The 22,294-nt window shown below is 38.2% G+C and overlaps 1 protein-coding gene across 3 annotated transcripts in view; it reads right to left on the reverse strand.

Moving 5' to 3' along the window:
• Nucleotides 1-222: 222 nt before the first annotated feature.
• Nucleotides 223-22,294, reverse strand: part of LOC126248709 (lysine-specific demethylase phf2-like) — a 174,158-nt gene continuing 152,086 nt past the window's right edge. The window contains exons 15-17 of one of the 3 annotated variants that reach the window (XM_049950004.1): nucleotides 12,842-13,056; nucleotides 5,017-5,140; nucleotides 223-455 (exon numbers count right to left, since the gene is read on the reverse strand). In XM_049950004.1, the coding sequence (XP_049805961.1) occupies nucleotides 373-455; nucleotides 5,017-5,140; nucleotides 12,842-13,056 (422 nt within the window). In that variant the 3' untranslated portion in view covers nucleotides 223-372. Of the gene's footprint in view, nucleotides 456-3,064; nucleotides 3,347-5,016; nucleotides 5,141-12,841; nucleotides 13,057-22,294 lie in introns of those variants that run through there. The other 2 variants (XM_049950006.1, XM_049950003.1) reach the window with 2 other exon arrangements.

The raw sequence follows: 22,294 nt of genomic DNA on the forward strand, positions 1-22,294 counted from the left end.
GCAATAACTACTTTTTTTCTGGACATCAGAAAACTGTGATAGCAGGAAGGCTAATCTTGTAATCACAATTAAGCTATATGTGGTTTGCAATATATTTTAAATACTACTTCTTTGGGCTCCCACCACAACATTTTCTCAGGAAAATGTGGGGCTGTCAACAATAAGAATGATGTAAGTGTTTCTATTGGCTGATTTTTGTAATGTAAAACAAATAAATTAATCCAGATTTAACTTCATTTTTATTTTGTTAAGGTGCCAATAATGTATTTATTCAGTCATGGTTGTTCTTTCAAACACTAGGCCAAAAACAACAACACTGATAGGACAGACAGATGGACTCCTAGTGCAATATCTGGCTGCTATATATATAAATCACTTCCATACACGATTCATTTTCTTTTCCTGAAAGAAATAATTCCAGTTTGTGTAGCCCAGAGATTCCATTAGCACTGACCCTAAGAAAAACATTTGACATCTAAGCAGTGGTTATATATATATACACACACATATATTATGTACAAATGGAAACAAAACATTCCACATTCGAGAAGATACATTTAAATTACAGTCTATGTGGCCAAACTTTAATCACCTTCCCCTCCAATGGCAGATTGTGGGAGTGCAAAGTCACGAAACATCTATTAATAAAAGTTATGATAATGTAATCTGCTGAAATATGCTAAATTAATATGATATATTTATAAATTAGTCGTGTCTCTCCTGAATAATTTAAGTTCCTTCAGGTTCATTCAGTTTTAGAAGCTATTCTTGGCTTATCAGAAGGGGAAAATTACTTGAAATAGTAAAGATAGAAAGTTGTTGAAAAGATCATTTGAAAATGTGACATAGTACAAATTCTCAAGGCAGTAAAAATAACAAACACATTTTAATTACCGTAACTTTATTTTACTACTAGAGGAAATTTAAAATATTTTTTATGCACTTTTCTGTGAAAAGAACTTTAAATATAAGAGAATTTAGAAAATTTAATCTCTGGTGAGCAATGAAGTGAGATCAGTACTTAGGAATTTGCAACAGTCTTGTATCATTACTTTCTTCTTGTGTGTGTGTGTGTGTGTGTGTGTGTGTGTGTGTGTGTGTAGCAATCTTGGCTGTATATACATGGAAAAAGCTTTGGTAGTTACACAAATGAGACTGCACTACTAGTGCATTACATTTCATCTAAAGCAATGTCAACACGGTTACATCTGCATCTTTGTCTCCTATCATTACTACTGCAACCAGTTTGAAACTATGCAATTAAAACAACTCTTAACACAATTTCAATTTTCCACTAGAGACAATTCACAACCAATACTGATCAAATGTCAATTACCATTATAAAATTTCTGAGAAACTTGTCAAAAACAGAAAACTGAAGTTGAACATCACTGCATTAAAACTACATATGGAACTGAAATTTCAAGCTCTGTTTTCAGTTCAGATGCTGTATGATTACACATTACAAGCCCATAATGAAGTAAACATTTGAATTTACATAGTAATGCAACTGTTTAAAGCACAAGAACTTGGAGAAAGAAGTTTTGAGGAAGTAAAAAGAAATGAAAGTGCGATACAAAGCTATGCTCACAAAAAAAAAAAAAAAAAAAAAAAAAAAAAAAATAATAATAATAATAATAATAATAATATTTGAAATGATATGACACAATATGGTACTGATAGAACAGCTCAAGTTACTTGAAATGATTTATTGATCACTCATAATCTGTTTTAATTAAAACACTACAAGAGTATATAGACTAAAAAAGCAACAGATTGTAACAAACAATCCCAAAGGCATGCAGTACAGCCAAACATACTGATAAAATACACACATACATTGCAGCAGGAGAAACATATGTAATTGTGGCACAAGCAGTAACTGTTTATATGGTTTGGTGTCTGAAAAATGAGGAAGACGGAAGAGAGCCAAAATAGGGTAATTTGTGAGTGTCTCATGAAGGAAACACAAGTATCAAATGACTTTCTCCTACAAGCACTTTAGTCTTTCTTTCCCATGTTTAACTTTTATCAAATAATGTCTTCTAGTCAGAAACACCTATTTGCTATTATATGCTACATGAAATCACTGTATTAGTATGGAATGCAAGTCATCTGATACATAGCATCTGTAACTACTGCTTTCATCTCAATTTGATATTTTTACATTATCATGCTTTCTGATGACACATGTAGAAGTGATCACTCCTTTGCGACTCTCTAATGTCCGGCACAGTCACAGACTCTGGATCATATAAGCAGTTGCTGTCCACACCATAATCAGTTATGCTTACAATCACAGTGCTGTATGTGTGCAACATATCTTTATGTTAGGCACTAATTTTATGGTTAGGAATGTAGTCATGTAAAGTACAGAAGGAAGGAAGGGAAAATATTTGGATTTAACAGTCATTAGAGACGGAGCACATGCTCGAAATGCATCAAGGATGGGGAAGGAGATCGGCCATTTCCTATCAAGGCAACTGTCGCTTGCCAGGAGCAATTTTGGTAATTGACCAAAACCAAAATCTGGATGGCCAGATGTGGATTTGAACTGTCCAGTGTGCTACCCACTTCACCACCTCACTCAATATATTGTTTAAAAGCTGTTGCTTTTTGATCTGTACATTCTTATACTGCTAATATTGATTATAAATGCATTTTAAGGTATGTACAAAGTTAGTCCATCTGAAGGTTATTTGTGTTCAAATTGAAGCCACTCAGAAATGGTTTATTAATCATTTCAAGCAACTGGAGGACTAGCATAAAATTTGACAGTTGCCAAGCCATTCCATAGCCATGTGAGAATCATAGACAAAAACATATATAAAACAGGACAACAGACGTAGTAACGTAGTACACATAATTTTATACAAAGTAAATAAATAAAAAAGTCAGAACATGATAGGACACTGTAAATATATATATACATACATGTACACATACATGATGCTTGGAAGAAGAAAAAAAAAAGACATCACAGGGGGGAGGGGGGGGGGGGGGCGAAAGAATGAAAGAAAGTGTACAGTCAGTTAAATTATAAAGTATAAATAATAACTATCACTCTCATTCATCACCCAACCAAATATATTTTGGTGTATGGTGAACACTGATTTTTGAAGTCACAGTAATAAACCATAACAAAGTATTTTCTAACTTTCTGCACGCATCCAGTCGCACAAGAGAACAGATGACCATTTGAACCTTGAGTGAGTTTGTAAGCTCCTTGCCACACACACACATGCAATCACTGAAGGAACTTATCATCAAAATTTTAATCTATGTATTTTTAAAATTTTTCCAAGGCGTTGCTTTACTGTTGCCATTCCTTTTTTCGGCTTTCGATCTAAAACAAGAAAAAAAAAATACATAATGCCACTGGCGGATGTCACTGGATAGTACATATTCTGGTAAATTAAGGAAATGTTTCTCTATCATAAAAGATTCCAATGTAATCATGGATTTGAGTACTTTTGTTCCAATAAAGTGAGAACAAAGTTCTTTCTTTACTAGTAACAGACAAATAAAATGTTTAAAATACATGAAATATTTCAGGCAGTTGTTCATATTTCACTGTGGACTGTCTGGATCTGTTCTGAAGTTCAGTCAAGTATAGGCCATTTAAGGATCATTAATTTCAACATATTACTACTTTATGGGCATTAGAAATCTACTCATATGCTTTAATGGCCTTTGTCTTGTTTCTATAAAAGAAAGAAAAGAGGATCAGGTTTTAATGTCTGCAACACAGTCATTAGAGATGTGTGCAATTTCAGGTAGGGCATCGATGATGGAAGAAATCACAGTGTCCTGGCATTCACCTTAGCTCATTTTGTGAAACAACAGAAAAGCTAAATCTTCAGGACCAGATTTTCTTGAATGTGAGCCTTAACCACTACGTCCCTCTGTTTTGTTTTAACAAAGAAGTGAAGGGATTGACTCTTTTCTGTAACAATGCTATCGAAGGATTTCATTTACTCACAAATTAAACTGAAAATATATTTATACAATGTTTCTCTTTACACATTATTGTTTTCCTTTCACATTAGAATGCTTAAGAAACTAAATACAATTGCCATTTTTGCTTTGTTTTAACCAGAAAAAAGTTTCAAACTACACAATAATGCAGTTGTGCTCAGACAGACCTCTAGTTCTCATGAAAGACAGCCATGCAGCATTTAGTAGTGGACAATAAACTGAAACACACTGACATTCACTGTGCTAAAAATGTTGTTGAAATGTATTGCATGTAGAATGTGTCACTCACTAATCATGTGAGAAAATCATAGAGAATTTTTATGAAAATTAATTTCAATATCTCATTACGCACAACTGTATGTGTCATATTTTCATAAAAAATGACAAGTAACTGTTTTGATAAAAATTTTAATCACATATTTTTAAAAACAACCACCTAACTTAACTCAAGGGGAAAAGTACAATATCAAAGTCATAGGTTCATTAAAACTCTAATGACCTTGTTGTCGAAGATACAAATCAGCAAAATCTTGTTCGCACACAAAAAACTATGTAGGACAAAATAAGTGAAAAACAAAAAAACAGATTTTGAAATATTCCACACAGGAAAGTCACCACTAGTATATTACAAAGTATTTCCCCAAGGCCTCATATATATTCCACACAGACCAGTTTTTTTGTATGTAAAGTATGTGGAATGAGACTTTATCTACTCCTCTCTCTCTCTCTCTCTCTCTCTCTCTCTCTCTCTCTCTCTCTCTCTCGTTTCTATCTCTGAGTTATGAAGAGTGGGGAACAAATGCAGTATTGGTGGTGGTAGTGGGGGACAGACGATCAGAGGATGGGATGACAGGGGATGGAGAAACACTGGAACAGAAATAAACAATTGGTGGGGGGGGGGGGGGGGGGGAGCGGCAGAGGCAGATGTGGTGAAAGACAGTTGTGGTAAGATGATAGGAAGGCGGGTGTGAAAGTATGATACCAACACAACAGTATAAATGTTATGAACAGTTTCTTAGAAGAAAAAATTACACCTACATTTTTGAATATCACCATTCCTTGCGGATGGGAACATCCCCAATGCTGACACTGTACTCGTTGGCTGCTGAGCTAACGCAGCACTGTACTTCACTTTTTTCTTATTGTATGGTCTCTTCGGAGGCTATGGAGCAGAAATCATCCCTTAAGAATAGTTACAATATTAACAATAAAGGCTTACAGGTCTAATGATATTCATTATTTCTATATTTTTATTTTTATTTATTTATTTGTTTATTAATTTTTTTTTTTTTTTTTTTTTTTTTGCAACACACTCTTCAATTATTTTGAATTAGTGTTCTCTTTACAGAGTAGTAATGTCTGTGATTGTAAAATAGTACCCCATCTGTAGTAGATAATCACTAGTAAAACGAAAATACTACAAAGTTCAGCAGAAAGTATTCTCTGATTTAATACACTATATTATCAAAAGTATCCCTAATGCATAATTGACCACTAGATACCATGAAAAGTGGACCCGCCAGCATAAAAGGAGGCGGACAGTACTGTGTTGTCAGTAGAGAAGCAGTAACAGCAAAACGGATCAGTGAGGAAGCTCAGTGACTTTGAACATGGACTAGTCATTGAATGCCACCTGAATAACAAACACATGGAGGATATTTCAACCATTCTAAATCTGCCCACCAAGTTGACTGTTAGTGTTGTGAGTCTGAAATGGAAACATGAAAGAACCATCCGGCACTGTGGAGGATGGTTGATAAAAGTTGCATGCAATCAGCAGAAATAATTACTCATGAGTTTCAAAGGGCTGCCACCAATCCAGCTAGCACAATGACTGTGCACAGGGAGATGAAAAGAATGGGGTACAATGATTGAGCAGCTCCTAATAAGCCACACATTTCTGTAATCAATGCTTAGTGATGCTTCAGGTGGTGTAAAGAGCAATGTCACTGGACAGTGAATGACTGGAAACAAGGGATTTGGAGCAATGAATCGCATTATATCCTGAGGTAACCTGATGGAAGGCTTTGGGTTTGGCAGATGCTTGGAGATCGTTATCTGCCATCATGTATAGTGCCAACAGTGAAGTACAGAGGAGGTAATGTTACGGTATGGGGGTGTTTCTTGTGGTTAGGGTATGGTCTCCTTATTGCACTTAAGAAAATGCTAAGGATGTGAACACATTTTACAGCATTATGTACTGCATATATTAGAGTAACAGCTCAGAGGTGATGACTGTACATCAGTCTGATAATTTGTTGTTGTTGTCTTCAGTCCATAGACTGGTTTGATGCAGCCTTCCACACTACTCTATCCTGTGTGAGCTGCTTCATCTCCGAGTAACTACTCAAACTTACATCCTTCGGAATCTGCTTAGTGTATTCATCTCTTTGTCTCCCTCTATGATTTTTACCCTCCTTGCTTTCCTCCAATACTAAATTGGTGATCCCTTAATGCCTCACAATGTGTCCTACCAACCGGTACCTTCTTTTAGTCAGGTTGTGCCACAAATTCCGATTCTCCCCAATTCTATTCAGGACCTCCTCATTAGTTATGTGATCTACCCATCTAATCTTCAGCATTCTCCTGTAGCACCACATTTCAAAAGTCTCTATTTTCGTCTACACTATTTATTGTCCATGTTTCATTTCCATACATGGCTACACTCCATACAAATACTTTCAGAAAAAACTTCCTGATACTTAAATCTTTACCCAATCTTAACAAATTTTTCTTCTTCAGAAATACTTTCCTTGCCATTGTCAGTCTACATTTTATATCCGCTCTACTTTGGCCATCATCAGTTATTTTGCTCACCAAATAGAAAAACTCATCTACTACTTTAAGTGTCTCATTTCCTAATTTAATTCCCTCTGCATCACCTGATTTAATTCGATTACATTCCATTATCCTTGTTTTGCTTTTGTTGATGTTCATCTTATATCATCCTTTGAAGACACCGTCCATACCGTTCAACTGCTCTTCCAGGTCCTTTGCTGTCTCTAACAAAATTACAATGTCATCGGCAAACCTCAAAGTTTTTATTTCTTCTCCACAGATTTTAATCCCTACTTAAAATTTCTCTTTTGTTCCCTGTATTGCTTGCTCAATATACAGATTGGGTAACATCAGGGTAGGCCACAACCCTGTCTCACTCCCTTCCCAACCACCGCTTCCCTTTCCTGCCCTCGACTCTTGTAATTATCATCTGGTTTCTGTACAAATTGTAAACAGCCTTTCACTACCTGTATTTGACCCTTGCCACCTTCAGAATTTGAAAGAGAGTGTTCCAGTCAATGTTGTCAAAAGCTTTCTCTAAGTCCACAAATGCTAGAAGCATAGGTTTGTCTTTCCTTAATCTATCTTCTAAGATAAGTCATAGGGTCAGTATAGCCTCGCGTGTTCCAACATTTTTACGGAATCCAAACTGACAATTTACCCTATCATAAAGCACCATTTGTGAGGCAATGTATTATGAACAACAACATTCTTGAAATGGACTGGACTGTCCAGAATCCCAACCTAACTCCAACTGAAGACATTTGGAATTATTATAACACTGACTTTTCTCCAGACCACAGAGCTTCCAACATCACTACCTTCTCTGGTTTCAGCTCTTGTGGAAGAATAGGCTGCCTTTCCTCCCCAGACATTCAAACACCTCACTTAATGTGTCCCCATCATGAGTTCAAGCTGTCATAAAGGTGAAGGGTGGACGTACCTCATATTGATGTCCACTAATAGGTGTCCAGATACTTTTGATCGTACAGTGTATATTAATGAACAACTATTAAGAGTTATTACTCTCTAAGTGTTTAAACTATCTTTGCCAAATGAAACTAGATGTCATAGAGACAGAAAATCTTTGAGTTCATTCATCTCTCAATGACTGAGAATGCAACCACAAGATGAGCAGCAAAATTTCATTACAAGCTCCACTGCAGAAAAATCCTGAAAACAGTTGCAGGACACACTATATCAATGAAAACTGTCCACACCCATCTCTGACATTGGCATCTCTGCATATGTGCCAGTGGTGTGTCCCCCATTAACAGCTCAACACACAGTATCCAAAGATGTCACATAGTGGAACATTGAATAATGATGGGAATGTGGGTAATGCACCAAATGGAGACATTTCAGTGGAGAAATTTCCTTCTCTGATGAGTTACAATTTATTCCCATTCCTGAGAACCAATGTGTTCACATATGGAGAGCATGAAAAATTTGGAAAGACTCATTCTAAAAATGAACATCCCAATATCATAGTGGTGGTATGACAATGCTGACAGGAATCAAAACTGGCTGAATAAATTTCTTTCAAGGTGTTATTCTAATCCTGTGACATAAAATTGTTATATCACTGGCAATTCTTACAGTCCAACATGATATTCTGTTTCAGAATGGACACTTTTTAAAGACACCAGAAACTGAATGATCCCCTTATTTCTTCCTTAAATACAGTATTGCTCAGGATCACACATAAGGACCATATAATCTTGGAATTCATCCCTCAAATAGCACACACATGTCCCACTGCACCCATCATGAAGCTCGTCATCTCTGTTGAAATCCTTAACGGACTGAAATATCATCATTTGCTTGCTCTTGTGATTGTCATTTGGTCTAATCTTTCCATTAGTTTGCTTGTTTTACATCTACATTAACTGAAGCAGAGAAATGTAGGCCTTCACCATCAACTAGAAACTGAAGAGAGAGAGTTTGTGTGTGTGTGTGTGTGGGGGGGGGGGGGGGGGGCGGTGGCATTCCTTTCCCCCCATTAAGTAACTTTAACTTTACATACTTTCTGCAAGTGCAGATTTTGTTTCAGTTTTCCCTTTGACCAACCCCTGTCCATGTATCTGACACTTTCATTTAAAATTTTGCACTGTGGAAAGTTATCAAAAAGTGAATAAGAAGTGGTTGGAACACTAAAAAATTTCCACAGCATGGACCAAGTATAAATAACAAATAAAATAATAATAATAATAATAATAATAATAATAATAACAATAAATCCCGTGGAGGCCCGGGAAAAGAATAGGCCTCCGGTATGTTCTGCCAGTCGTAAAAGGCGACGAAAAGAACAAACCACTAATAGGGCTAACCCCCCTTTTAGTGTGATTACTTGGTTCAGGACAGAACTAAAGAAGCCTCGGACAAGCGCCGTCATGGTCGGGGACGGCGCTTGAACCCTATGCCCGCCCACAATGGTAATGACACTGCTAGCCAACTGGAAAATGATTTAAATCCAAATAGAGGTGTTTTGCAGGATATGCTTCCTGCAACCACCCTAGAAGGAAAACAAAGACAGAGGATGAGATGGTCAGATGAAGTTAATCGACACCTCATGTTCTGTTATTACCAAGCAACAAACCTAGGAACCAACACAACTGGATACAGATCACAAGTATACACAACATTTATTACCAGATACCCAGAATTAAAATTTTTAACAGAACAACGTCTAGCTGATCAGATTCGTGTAATAATAAAAAATAACAGGATACCCCAGTCAGAATTAGAAAACATCAAACAACAAGTACAACAAATACTGGAACAAAATAATGTGCAATTAGAAGAAGAAGAAAATACAGTAATGGACTCAAACATCCCAGAGCAAACAAACAAAGAACAACACGCATCAATTAAACAATCAGAGGAAAATGAAATTTTAAGACAGCCACCAGCACAAGCACAAATAGAACACGAAGTGACACACATGTTAGATATAGAAGAAAAATTTCAGTTGACATATATAGAATACAAAGACACAAATACAGACATTAGACCATTCTTGCATAGACCACCAAATAGCCCACAAGTCGAAACAACAATAAAAACTATCAACACAATCATACACAACAAAATAAATGAATACACAACTATGGAAGAGTTACAACTACTGGTTTATGTAGGAGCACTCACTACACTAAATATACACACTAGGCAGATATCAGAACCAACCAACACACAGAAGAAACCCACAAAACCAGCATGGCAACACAGGCTACAGATCAGAATAGAAAAACTGAGAAAAGACATCGGACAGTTAACACAATTTATAAGAAATGAAATATCAGACAAAAAACGAAAAAGGTTAGGTAAAATCTCACAACAAGAAGCAATAGAGCAATTAGATGAAAAGAAGCAAAAATTACAAGCTTTGGCGAAACGACTTAGAAGATACAAAAAAAGTGAAAATAGAAGGAAACAAAACCAAACATTCAACACAAACCAAAAGAAATTTTACCAGACAATAGATAACACACACATTAAAATAGACAATCCACCAAACATAAGAGACATGGAACACTTCTGGAGCAGCATATGGTCAAACCCGGTACAACATAACAGGCATGCACGGTGGATACAAGCAGAAACAGATACATACAAGATGATACCACAAATGCCTGAAGTGATAATTTTGCAACATGAAGTCACCCGAGCAATTAATTCTACGCACAATTGGAAAGCCCCTGGAAATGATAAAATAGCAAATTTCTGGCTAAAGAAGTTCACCTCAACACATTCACATCTAACTAAATTATTTAACAGTTACATTGCAGACCCATACATATTCCCTGATACACTTACACATGGAATAACTTATCTGAAACCTAAAGATCAAGCAGACACAGCAAACCCAGCTAAATATCGCCCCATAACATGCCTACCAACAATCTACAAAATATTAACTTCAGTCATTACACAGAAATTAATGACACATACAACACAGAACAAAATTATAAATGAAGAACAAAAAGGCTGCTGCAAAGGAGCACGAGGATGTAAAGAGCAACTGATAATAGATGCAGAGGTGACATATCAAGCTAAAACTAAACAAAGGTCTCTACACTACGCATACATTGATTACCAAAAAGCTTTTGATAGTGTACCCCACTCATGGTTACTACAAATATTGGAAATATACAAAGTAGATCCTAAATTGATACAGTTCCTAAACATAGTAATGAAAAACTGGAAAACCACACTTAATATCCAAACAAATTCAGATAATATCACATCACAGCCAATACAGATTAAGCGTGGAATATACCAAGGAGACTCATTAAGTCCTTTCTGGTTCTGCCTTGCTCTGAACCCACTATCCAACATGCTAAATAATACAAATTATGGATACAATATTACTGGAACATACCCACACAAAATCACACATTTGCTATACATGGATGATCTAAAACTACTGGCAGCAACAAATCAACAACTCAACCAATTACTAAAGATAACAGAAGTATTCAGCAATGATATAAGTATGGCGTTTGGAACAGACAAATGTAAGAAAAATAGCATAGTCAAGGGAAAACACACTAAACAAGAAGATTACATATTGGTTAACCACAGCGACTGCATAGAAGCGATGGAAAAAACAGATATCTATAAATATCTAGGATACAGACAAAAAATAGGAATAGATAATACAAATATTAAAGAAGAACTAAAAGAAAAATATAGACAAAGACTAACAAAAATACTGAAAACAGAATTGACAGCAAGAAACAAGACCCAAGCTATAAATACTTATGCCATACCAATATTGACCTACTCATTTGGAGTAGTGAAATGGAGTAACACAGACCTAGAAGCACTCAATACACTTACACGATCACAATGCCACAAATATAGAATACATCACATACATTCAGCAACAGAAAGATTCACATTAAGCAGAAAGGAAGGAGGAAGGGGATTTATCGACATAAAAAACCTACACTATGGACAGGTAGACAATTTAAGAAAATTCTTTCTAGAACGAGCAGAAACTAGCAAAATACACAAGGCAATCACTCATATAAATACATCGGCTACACCACTGCAACTTCATAACCACTTCTACAACCCTTTAGATCACATAACATCAACAAATACGAAGAAAGTAAATTGGAAAAAGAAAACACTACATGGCAAGCACCCGTATCATCTAACACAGCCACACATCGATCAAGACGCATCCAACACATGGCTAAGAAAAGGCAATATATACAGTGAGACAGAAGGATTCATGATTGCAATACAGGATCAAACAATAAACACCAGGTATTACAGCAAGTATATTATTAAAGATCCCAATACCACAACAGATAAATGCAGACTTTGTAAACAACAAATAGAAACAGTAGATCACATCACAAGCGGATGTACAATACTAGCAAATACAGAATACCCCAGAAGACATGACAATGTCGCAAAAATAATACATCAACAGCTTGCCTTACAACATAAACTTATAAAACAACACGTTCCTACATACAAGTATGCACCACAAAATGTACTGGAGAATGATGAATACAAATTATACTGGAACAGAACCATTATAACAGATAAAACAACGCCACATAACAAACCTGACATCATACTCACCAATAAAAAGAAGAAATTAACACAATTAATCGAAATATCCATACCCAATACAACAAATATACAAAAGAAAACAGGAGAAAAAATTGAAAAATACATCCAACTGGCTGAGGAAGTCAAAGACATGTGGCACCAGGATAAAGTTGACATCATACCAATTATACTATCAACTACAGGAGTCATACCACACAATATCCACCAATACATCAATGCAATACAGCTACATCCAAACATATATATACAATTACAGAAATCCGTAATTATTGATACATGTTCAATTACCCGAAAGTTCCTAAATGCAATATAACATGTACCGTACAGCAAAAAGGAAGTGACGCTTGATAAAGGTCCGCGTCACTCCATTCTTAACCAGACTTCTAAAAAGTCTGAGAAAGTAATCAAATAACAATAACAATAATAGTCTTATTTTAAACAGAATATTCTAGGGGATGTATAAGTTTCAGAATTATACTTGCAAGCGTACAATTTCACTCACTGGTACAACTGCCCGCTTGGCAGCTGCGGCCTCAAGAACTTTTTCAACACACTGTTTCTTTGTCCCTTCTCTCAAAGGCCTATCTGTCTTTGGAAGCAATGGGCCTAATCTTGCCCTAGGAGACCATGATTCATCCATGTTTCGTTTTCCTCTCGATTTGAAAGTATTATCTTCATCATCAGACGTGTCAATTGCTGGGTAAACTGTAAAATAAAAAATTTGTCTTAATACAGCGATTGGTCTTGAAAGACAGAAAATGACTAACATTCAAAATGAACTTATACAAAACAAAATCAAATACAGAAAACTCCAAACCAAGGGGAGCATCATATTAAAATTATTTTTTACAATGATCACTAATATACGGGTCAGCTACAAGAAACTGTGTTTACAGCTTAATATAAATGTGGTTGAAACAACAAAACTGAATGTAAACAATTTCTATAAAGGACCACTCAACATGACAAAATCCCCACCAATAAATAGTGTACAGACTTACTTAACATTCACACTACAGTAATTTCGTAAGCATCTAAAATAGAGACCATCTCAATTGTCTACTGGCTATTGTCATTGGCATCAGACATGGTGATCTCCAGTTCAATTCCCAGTCATCATCCGAGATATTTCGAGATTGTAAGATTCGGAATTGAATCCACTTTGCTTTAAAAGACAAAAAAAAGCAATCAATCTGAAACACAAGCTGCCTAACTAGCTTCAAATTCAAATGCTTACATCAGGCTGCATAATACACAGAAATTATTATAATAATTTTTTTCTGAAATGGAGATCATATCCTCATGATACAGCTACTTTTTCATTTGTATATAAAGCACAACTGGTTAAGAATATGTACAATCACTTATCTTTTAATTTTCACTTATTGTGCTAGCAAGATCTGGTGCCGAAAGCCACACAGCAGCTCTGGTGGATAGTGGCTGTGGAAGAGATTGGACCTGTCTATGCCTAGCAATGTTGTGAGAGCATCTTCAGTGTCGGTGTTGCCTAGGACTATTCTTTTGCTTTTTTAAAGTTCTGACATACCTTTCAGGTTCTCTGTTCCAAGGCAACTGAGAAGGTGGGATGATAATGTGTTCTAAGTCATTCTTCTGGTAAAAGGTTGTGAATATGGATCCAGTGAACTTAGGACCATTGTGAGAAACAATGTTTCTTGCAGTCTCCACAATAGTGAAGATATTCAGTAGCTCTGTAGCTGTGGGGGAAGTTATTTGATAAGTGTATACCAAGGCTGGTCACGCCATTCACAGTAACAAGCCATGTTGCATCATCAGAGATACGGTCCAGAGAGTCTTCTGCTGTTGCATGAGCAACTATAGGTGATGTGATGGAGAATCCTGTGAGACTGAGCTACACGCTGGAGTCATCCTGTAATCACATGCCCTTCCCATTTTAAAACAGTAATCTTGATAGGGGCAATAGTGCTTCAGCATGGGCTTCTTGACTTGTTAATCTATACTCAAGTTTGTAGTTGTTGTTGCAGTTGCAGTTCCTCAGAAAAGTCACACAACACTGCAGTCTGAGTGACATTTTTCAGGCAGTTAAAACCATGGTCTGAATTAGGCTAAAAGCAGATTATGATCTGCAAGTAAGTGGAATTTCTTTTGAAATGTTTTCTTAAATACTTCACAACAGAACAAAAATGATATTTACTTAATATCCAAACGATTTTACATGCATGGTGTTATAAAGATGTCCAAACATTAAATAAATGAACATTTTTAAGCCACTATCTTTTGTTTAAGATATAACATGATTTCAAAAAGCATGTCGCAAGATTAGTTGACAGCCTTCCCAACTGAATATGAAGTGCTCGTAACTCAGCCAGATACAGATACAAAATATTATTTCTGGTGTATCATGAACAACATTTTATTTAGGTCACTGTCGCAGAACAATGCAGACACACAATGAAACAAGACAGAATGATTGTCACAAGGTAGTTATATCAGTCAAGCTTGATCAGTAGCTGCAAGAAGTTTTTTCAGAACAAAAGTGTCAGAGTGTCGCACTGCAGCAAAGAGAAATTTAATCATAGAGCTACTGGTAGCCAGCATACAAACGTTTTTGACAGCTTAACCCAATAAGTCAGCTGTTGACTTGTTATTGGAGGTTGTTGACATCTGTTATTACATCAAGCCCTCGGGGAGAGTGGAATGTCCCCCACGAATCGCACCAGGAAGTGTGCGCGTGGTCTAGAATGCGTTCGGCACTGTAGTTGATCTTCTGCTTCCAGTGGAGGTTGCTGTACTAGAGGTGCAGATTGTGGCTGGTTGCGTTGTGCATGCTTTTTGTTGCAATTCTGGCAACAGAAAGGATGGCTTACCCAGTTGATGGAGACAGTACTGGGTTTGCTGTTAACTGAAATGTCTATTTTTTTTCTTCACATCTGCCAATGGCATGAGGTGTCAGTGTCGGTTTCGTTCTATCCCTGTGTAACATCACATGTGTGCAAATCTGTGATTTGCAGTGCACAAACGTTTATGATGTTCCATGCCTCGATGCTGGATTTGATTTGTGCCCTTCATCGAGACCGCGCAGGGATCAATGAATTTGCCAGGAAGCTGTAGTACCTCTCCATAAATTAGCTCAGGCATTGAGGATTCCACATCAAGTTTGCAAGCATTATGTAGACTGAGCAAGACCAATGGTAAGGCTGTTGTCCAATTTGACTTATGACACATTAATGCAGCTTTTAATGACCAGTGCCAGCATTCAATCATTCCATTTACTTACTGGGTGACAGCTTGTAATCTAGTTAAAGACAGTGGCTAATGTTTTTGCTGAAATATTGTTTAGTTGTATGGCTTCCAACCAGTTCATAAAGCAGTTGATTGCTTTTAACAGATTTCATTGGCCTTTTGAGGGCGCTAATGGTCCTACAACATCAATTTGTACATGTGCAAATCTTGCAACTGTGTATGGGAAATATCACACAGATGCAAGTACATGGCAAAATACTTTGTTTTGCTGACATTGAACCCATGCACGAGTCCAGGTTCTAAAAACTTTCTGCACACTGGGCCACATAAAATGTTTAACAGTCAGTTTCACTGTTGATGTAACACCAGAATGACATAAGAATTTCAGGCTCTTGGAAGCATGTTTATGGACTGAGGAAGATATAAATGAACAAGATATGCCACTTGAAACTTCACGGCAGGAACGTCAATCAGTTTCAGCCGAAGGTTGGAGGAAGTGTGTTTAAGCAGATCCTGTAGCTCCTGGTACTACTCTTGTGCTTTGGCAAGCTGAGTAAAATCCACTGCATCCATTATAGTGTTTACACAGGATAGGCAGTCAACTACTATGTTGTCAGTTCTTGATATGTGGCATACATCGGGGCAAAAATGAACAATAAATTCCAGTTGATTGTACTGTCATGATGAGAATTTATCATTGTTCTGTATGAAGGCGTAGATGAGTGGTCTGCAATCTGTGTAAACTGCAAACTCACTCTCCTCCTACAACATACGAAAGTATTTAATAGATTCGTAAACCCCAAGTTGTTTGTGATAGTATACACACTGTTTTTGTTGTGACAGAGAGAGCTTCTCCAAGTAAAATGTCAGTGGCTGCCACACATCATCTCTGTGTTGTTGTAATGCTGTGTCAATCGTGGTTTCACTTTTGTCCACCACCAGTGCAAGAGGTGCCTGTAATGTGGGATGTGCAAGGAGTGCTGCACTCACTATACTTTGCTTGGCTATCTCAAAAGCAATGCTCATAGCACCTGTCCACAGTACTGGAATTTTCCCCTTAACTTTAGGGCCAGACAATGGTGCAGTTAGAGGTTCTTGAACCTCTGGTGAATAGGGTACAGGGCACTGGCAAATACAGAGGATTCCCAGAAAGCGGCATAATTCTTTTGGTGTTTCCAGCCATGGAATCTTCAATATTGCTTCTATTTTTCCTGCAGTGATAACAATCCTGCTGATGAGATCAGATGGCCTAAAACGGTGATTTCTGGTTGCCCAAAAACATACTTGGCAGTAATTGACACAACCTTGTAGCACTGATTCTATAAACCTCTGCTAAGTCTACGCAGCATTTCGTAAACTGAATGTCATAAACTGTCTCTCAAAAAGGCCAAACTGTGTACTAATAGCCGTCTTCGGTATGTCCTCTTCAGCCACAGGAATTGTGTGTACACCTTAGCACACTAAATACAGTTGCACCACGTAATGTGTAATTGTAGTCTCTTAATACTGGCACAGGATAGTGATCTGATATTGTTCTAGTGTTACGGGATGTGGAAATCTCCGCATGGGTGCCATGTGCCACTTTCTATTGGCACCAAGTACAAAGGCAATGACCAGGGCTACTGGAGGAGCGTATGATTGCCTTCCTTCAACACTGCATTGAAATTTGTTTTGGCAGTAGCGTAAAGATCTGGAGCTAGGTGTCTTGGCTTACATGAAGTTGTGGGCCTGCATTGGTGTTAATGTGGTGCACAATGCTGTGACTTAACTTTATCTGAGCACCTGGGGGTCACGTGATACCTGGGGATTGCTCCAACAGGCCTGTGGTACTGTCGACGAGATGTATTGGCAATGTCCAGCAGTAGACAATAATGTGCTAGAAAGTCAGCTCAGATTATGGGTTCTGTCATATCTGCTACAGTAAAGTTCCAAGTGAAGGCATGGTGTAATCCTAAATCTAGTTCTGTGTGCCTAGGTCACTACGGACATGTTATCAGCCGCAGAGAGGCAGAATGTCTGCGGCCGATATCTACACAATAGATTCCATGGAAAAATAAATAAATCAGATCCCGTGTCCACAGAAAACTTCTATCCTGTCTTCCTATCAGTTACGAAAAGGTGCAGGGATGGTGACTGTCGATCAGGTGCACCTACTTCTGATTGCCGTTGCTGTTTGGGGAAGCTCAGGGTGAATGGCGTTTCTGTGCCTGGTCTCTGACCTTTCAATGATACCAACAAATTTCATGCCGCCCACTACTGAAGAGTTCTTAGAGGAGTGACTTCTGGACCTACTTTGAAAGTGTCTTGTAGTGTTTCAGTCAGAAAGTAGCTCAATGACTTGTTTGCTCAGAGCTTCAATCTCATTCATTGATGTGCTGCTGCATTCCAACACTGTTGAACTGTTTGTGGATGGCACAATCATGTCCTGGATTCTACCTGACAGGTCTCCTACAATGTCTGGTGATACCTATGTCTGTGATTGTATAATGGCCTTTACTTGAGCTGGCAGCCAGCTGCTCCATGGTGTGCACAACAGTGCATCTGGTATGGTATATGCACCAACACTGCTGCGCAGATGTCAGAGGTACCCAGACGCCTTTCTTCCCTGACATCTTCCTGCACAAGTACTTGCCTCTGGTATGATTCTCTGAAGGCATGGTTATTATTTCTTGTACTTCTGAAACGTAATGATGGTACAACTGGCTGACAACTAGTGTGAATTTTGTGGAGTCTGCTGTTACTCTGTTGCAGAAAAAAACTTGCCTTGACTTGAGCAAGCCATAATACTGGATTGTGTGGCCAAAACGGATGTAGTACTCCACTATATTGTGGTTTACTCGCAATGGCTGTATCATGTTGGGATCACCACTGTCACAGGACTAGTTGATACCCTACCAAACTGAAAATGAATAGCTCATAACTCAGTGAGGCACGTGTACGAAATATTAATTCTGGTGTATCATGAAAATTTTATTTAGAATAAACCACGTCACTGTTGCACATGCAGAACAATCCAAACATATAAAGAAACGAGACAGAATGATCATTAGAATGTAGATACATTAATCAAGCTTGGTGGATAAGTATGTGAAGTTTTTTTGAAACAAAGTCGTCATAGTGCATCACACTGCAGCAAAGGGAAATTTAATCCCAGGGCTCCAGGTGGCCAGTGTGCAAATTCTTAATGATTTAGTGGAATGAATCAGCTGACAACTTGTTATCCAAGCGTGTTGGTGTCTACTGCTACAAGCATCTACTAGTTGCTAGACGTGGAGTTCAGAAGATTGTCAAATGTAATATTATTTCATAAAGGAAAAAATAAAATTTCTCATGGTGTAGACTATAGTTGCTAACGCTTGTTTTATTTGGGAATAGTTAGTTTGGGTACTAGTAACTGTTTTTAAGGCTAATGCTATAGGCTTCTCTGTAATGTTGGCTTTTGTCTGGGGCAGCATGGTATCCATGACATTTTGTGAAACATTATTGATCAGAACTACACTTGCCTTGCATATAAGTGGGCAAAGCTGAGGTGAGTATTTAGAGTATGAAATACTCTTTTACTGTCACACTTACCAGTGCAGACTGGTAACAAAGGCACAAAAATATGGAATAGGTACCCAGATATGTTAGAGCAGGGCCGGCCAGAAATTCTGCACGCGTGCGGTGCTCCTGCACATGTGCAACTTCTGGGTCACAGCGTGCATGCCGCAGCCGTCAGCGTTCATGTAGTGCAGGTTTCTACGCACAGATGTTGCTTTATCCACTTGCTGGGATACTCTGTACCGGGGCATTCTAGTGCTCTTTCCACAGCTTGCAAGCCAACCATGGGAAGGTATTTCGCGTATTAAACATTTAAAATACTGTCACAGTCTACTCACTGAGACGTCTACTTTTATGTTAACAGTTTAACACAGTAAGACAAGTAATACAGTTAACAACCGTGGGTTTTTATTAAGGCAGCTTGACTGACGGCACGTAAATATGAGTAATGTTTTTGATCTAGTATTTAAGAAAGAGAGCACTTAGCGACTTCCAACGAACCTTATTCATGATTTCAAATAACATTAAACTAATGCAAGGTTTCCTATAACTAATCCTCGGTACCCTCAGTTACACCCACATAATTTCTGTCTCACTGACCTCTGAACAGAATGATAACCGCAGACCTCTCGATGATTACCTGTTATTTCAATACCATTATTGCTACATCTTTCATCAGCTCCGTCTGAAATCTGCATAATAACCGACAATTAGATGAATGTTACGTTTTATCGACTTCAGCTGTGGGTAGATCTTAACACATTTAAAAAAAAAAAAAAACACGTAAATGTAAGTATACATTGGAACAATCGGTTTAATGACTAACTTTCCTGATAATAATGTAACATGGAGCAGAATGAGGCACTAATGCATAGTTAGTAAACAATAATTTTTAATTACGAAAGGAATAAATCCAAACACGTTTATCACTGGTCATGAGAAATGATAATCGAGTTGATGTGTCTCATCCATTTTCATAAGGACATTTAATTTTGCTTGCTGTTCATCACTCTTGAGTACACTACACTCGTCTTTGTGATATGTATTGTAGTGTCTTTCAATTGAAAACTTACGCTGGCCGCCTATTATTCGGCAGCATAGCAAACACTGTGAGTTTTCACCAACGGCTACAAAAAAAGAATTGCAGTTCCCAGTCATTTTTAAATGACTGAGAACATAGATCTCCCGTCCTTTGCTTCTTCACAGCACCTGCCATTTCTCAGTACTTCTCTGTTAAGGTTACGGTTACCAGGAGTAAACGAGACTGGGTATGTTGCGCTCTTGCTTGTACCACATAAACAGGGAAGTGAAGCCGCCGCCGTTCATTTAGGACACATGTCTAATAACAGATGTCGCTGTCGCTCGCTGTCGCACACGTGCGCACATGTGCAGCACTTCCGCACGTCTGCACACTGTGCAGCGTTTGGCCGGCCCTGTGTTAGAGGCTCTAAGCCTCCTTAGGTAATAGAACCCATTGTGTTGTCCTAGATGGCATGTGTTCATTATGACCCAGCAAAGTGTGTGAGAACTTCTTTTGATCTCTATATATGAGGGTTGTACCAAAAGTAAGGTTCCCATATTTTTTTACAAATAGAAGATATTGTTTATTGTTATCAATTTATGCATCATTGTAAAGCTTACAATTTTGTCTATTTTTCAACACAGTCTCCATTTTTTTGACACACTTTTGAAGACTGTGCTCCAGCTTTTATATTCCTGAGTTGAAGATGTCTCTCACCAACTCGTTGAGGAAGCGTGTGACCTCTGATCGGACTTCATCACCCCTCTTGAAGCGTTTGCCACCTAAGTGTTCCTTTAGCTCGGGGAAGAGGTGATAATTGTTGGGGGCTAAGTCCGGGCCGTAGGGGGATGGGGCATAACAATCCACCCAAATTTCTTCAGAAGCTCCCGTGTTTGATGAGCAACCTGGGGTCGAATGTTGTCATGAAGAAGCACTACTCCCTCCATCAGCCGTCCTCTCTGGTAATTCTGGATTGCTCACCGGAGTTTGGTCAATGTTTCACAATATCCGTCTGAGTTTATTGTCATCCCAGGCTGCATGAAATCAATGAGTACCCCCTTCCGATCCCAAAACACAGTCGCCATAACTTTTCCTGCCGACTGTGTTTGTTTGAATTTCTTTGGTGGCGGTGAACTGGAGTGACCCCACTGGTGAGATTGTTGTTTTGTTTTGGGGGTGTAATGAAACATCCACGTTTCATCTCCCATGATGATAGAGTCCAACAACTTCTCCTTGTTGCCTCCCCCCTCACATTGTTGAAGAAACTTGTGAGCACAGTCAAGGCATTGCTCCTTGTGTCCGTCAGTCAGCATCCAGGGGACTCAGCGAGCGCACACCTTGCGATAACCCAAGGTTTCTGTTACAGTTCTTTCAATTAAGCCGAAGAAAACTTCAGGAATGTCTTCAAAAAGTTCATGGACAGTGACCCTCCGATCGGTGAGCAGCTCACTGTTGATCTTCTGGACAATCACATCTGAAACCGGCAGTCTTCCACTCCGTTCTTCATCATGAACTTCCGTGTGACCCCAGCAAAAGCCTTGCACCATTTGCGGACATGCTGAACGGACATGCACTCTTCACCATAAACCTCAGTCAGTTGCCAACGAATCTCCACAGGCGGTAACTTCCTTGTGTGGAGAAACCGGAGTACTGCTCGAACCTCGCACTTGGCGGGAGCGGCGATCAACAATTCCATTTCTGACGGCTGCCAAGCCAACACTGAGTGACATAGCAAATTGCGGACAGGTGGGCTCGAGAGGGGGGAAACCACTGCAAACGGCACTGTTGTCGGATTTAGCCTAGCACCTTCTCTTGAGTCTGTAGCTCATTGGGAACCTTACTTTTGGTACAACCATTGTACATAAATGATCTTACAGATAGGGTGCACATCAATCTGGGACTGTTTCCTGATGATGCTTAGTGCTTAGGAAAGTGTCATCGTGCTGTAAGTGTAGGAGGATACAGGATGATCTAGGCAGAATTTCTATCTGGTGTGATGAATGGCAGCTAGCTCTCAATTTAGAAAAAGGAAAAACAATCCTGCAATGTTCAAATACAGTATTTGTGGTTTACTTTTTGAGCAGTCATCTATGCGTAATATGTTGCAAAGCAATAACAAATGAAGGATGTAAGGTCAATAGAAGGGAAAGCGAGTGGTTG

This window comes from Schistocerca nitens, chromosome 3 (assembly GCF_023898315.1).
Source record: "Schistocerca nitens isolate TAMUIC-IGC-003100 chromosome 3, iqSchNite1.1, whole genome shotgun sequence".
NCBI lineage: Eukaryota > Metazoa > Arthropoda > Insecta > Orthoptera > Acrididae > Schistocerca > Schistocerca nitens.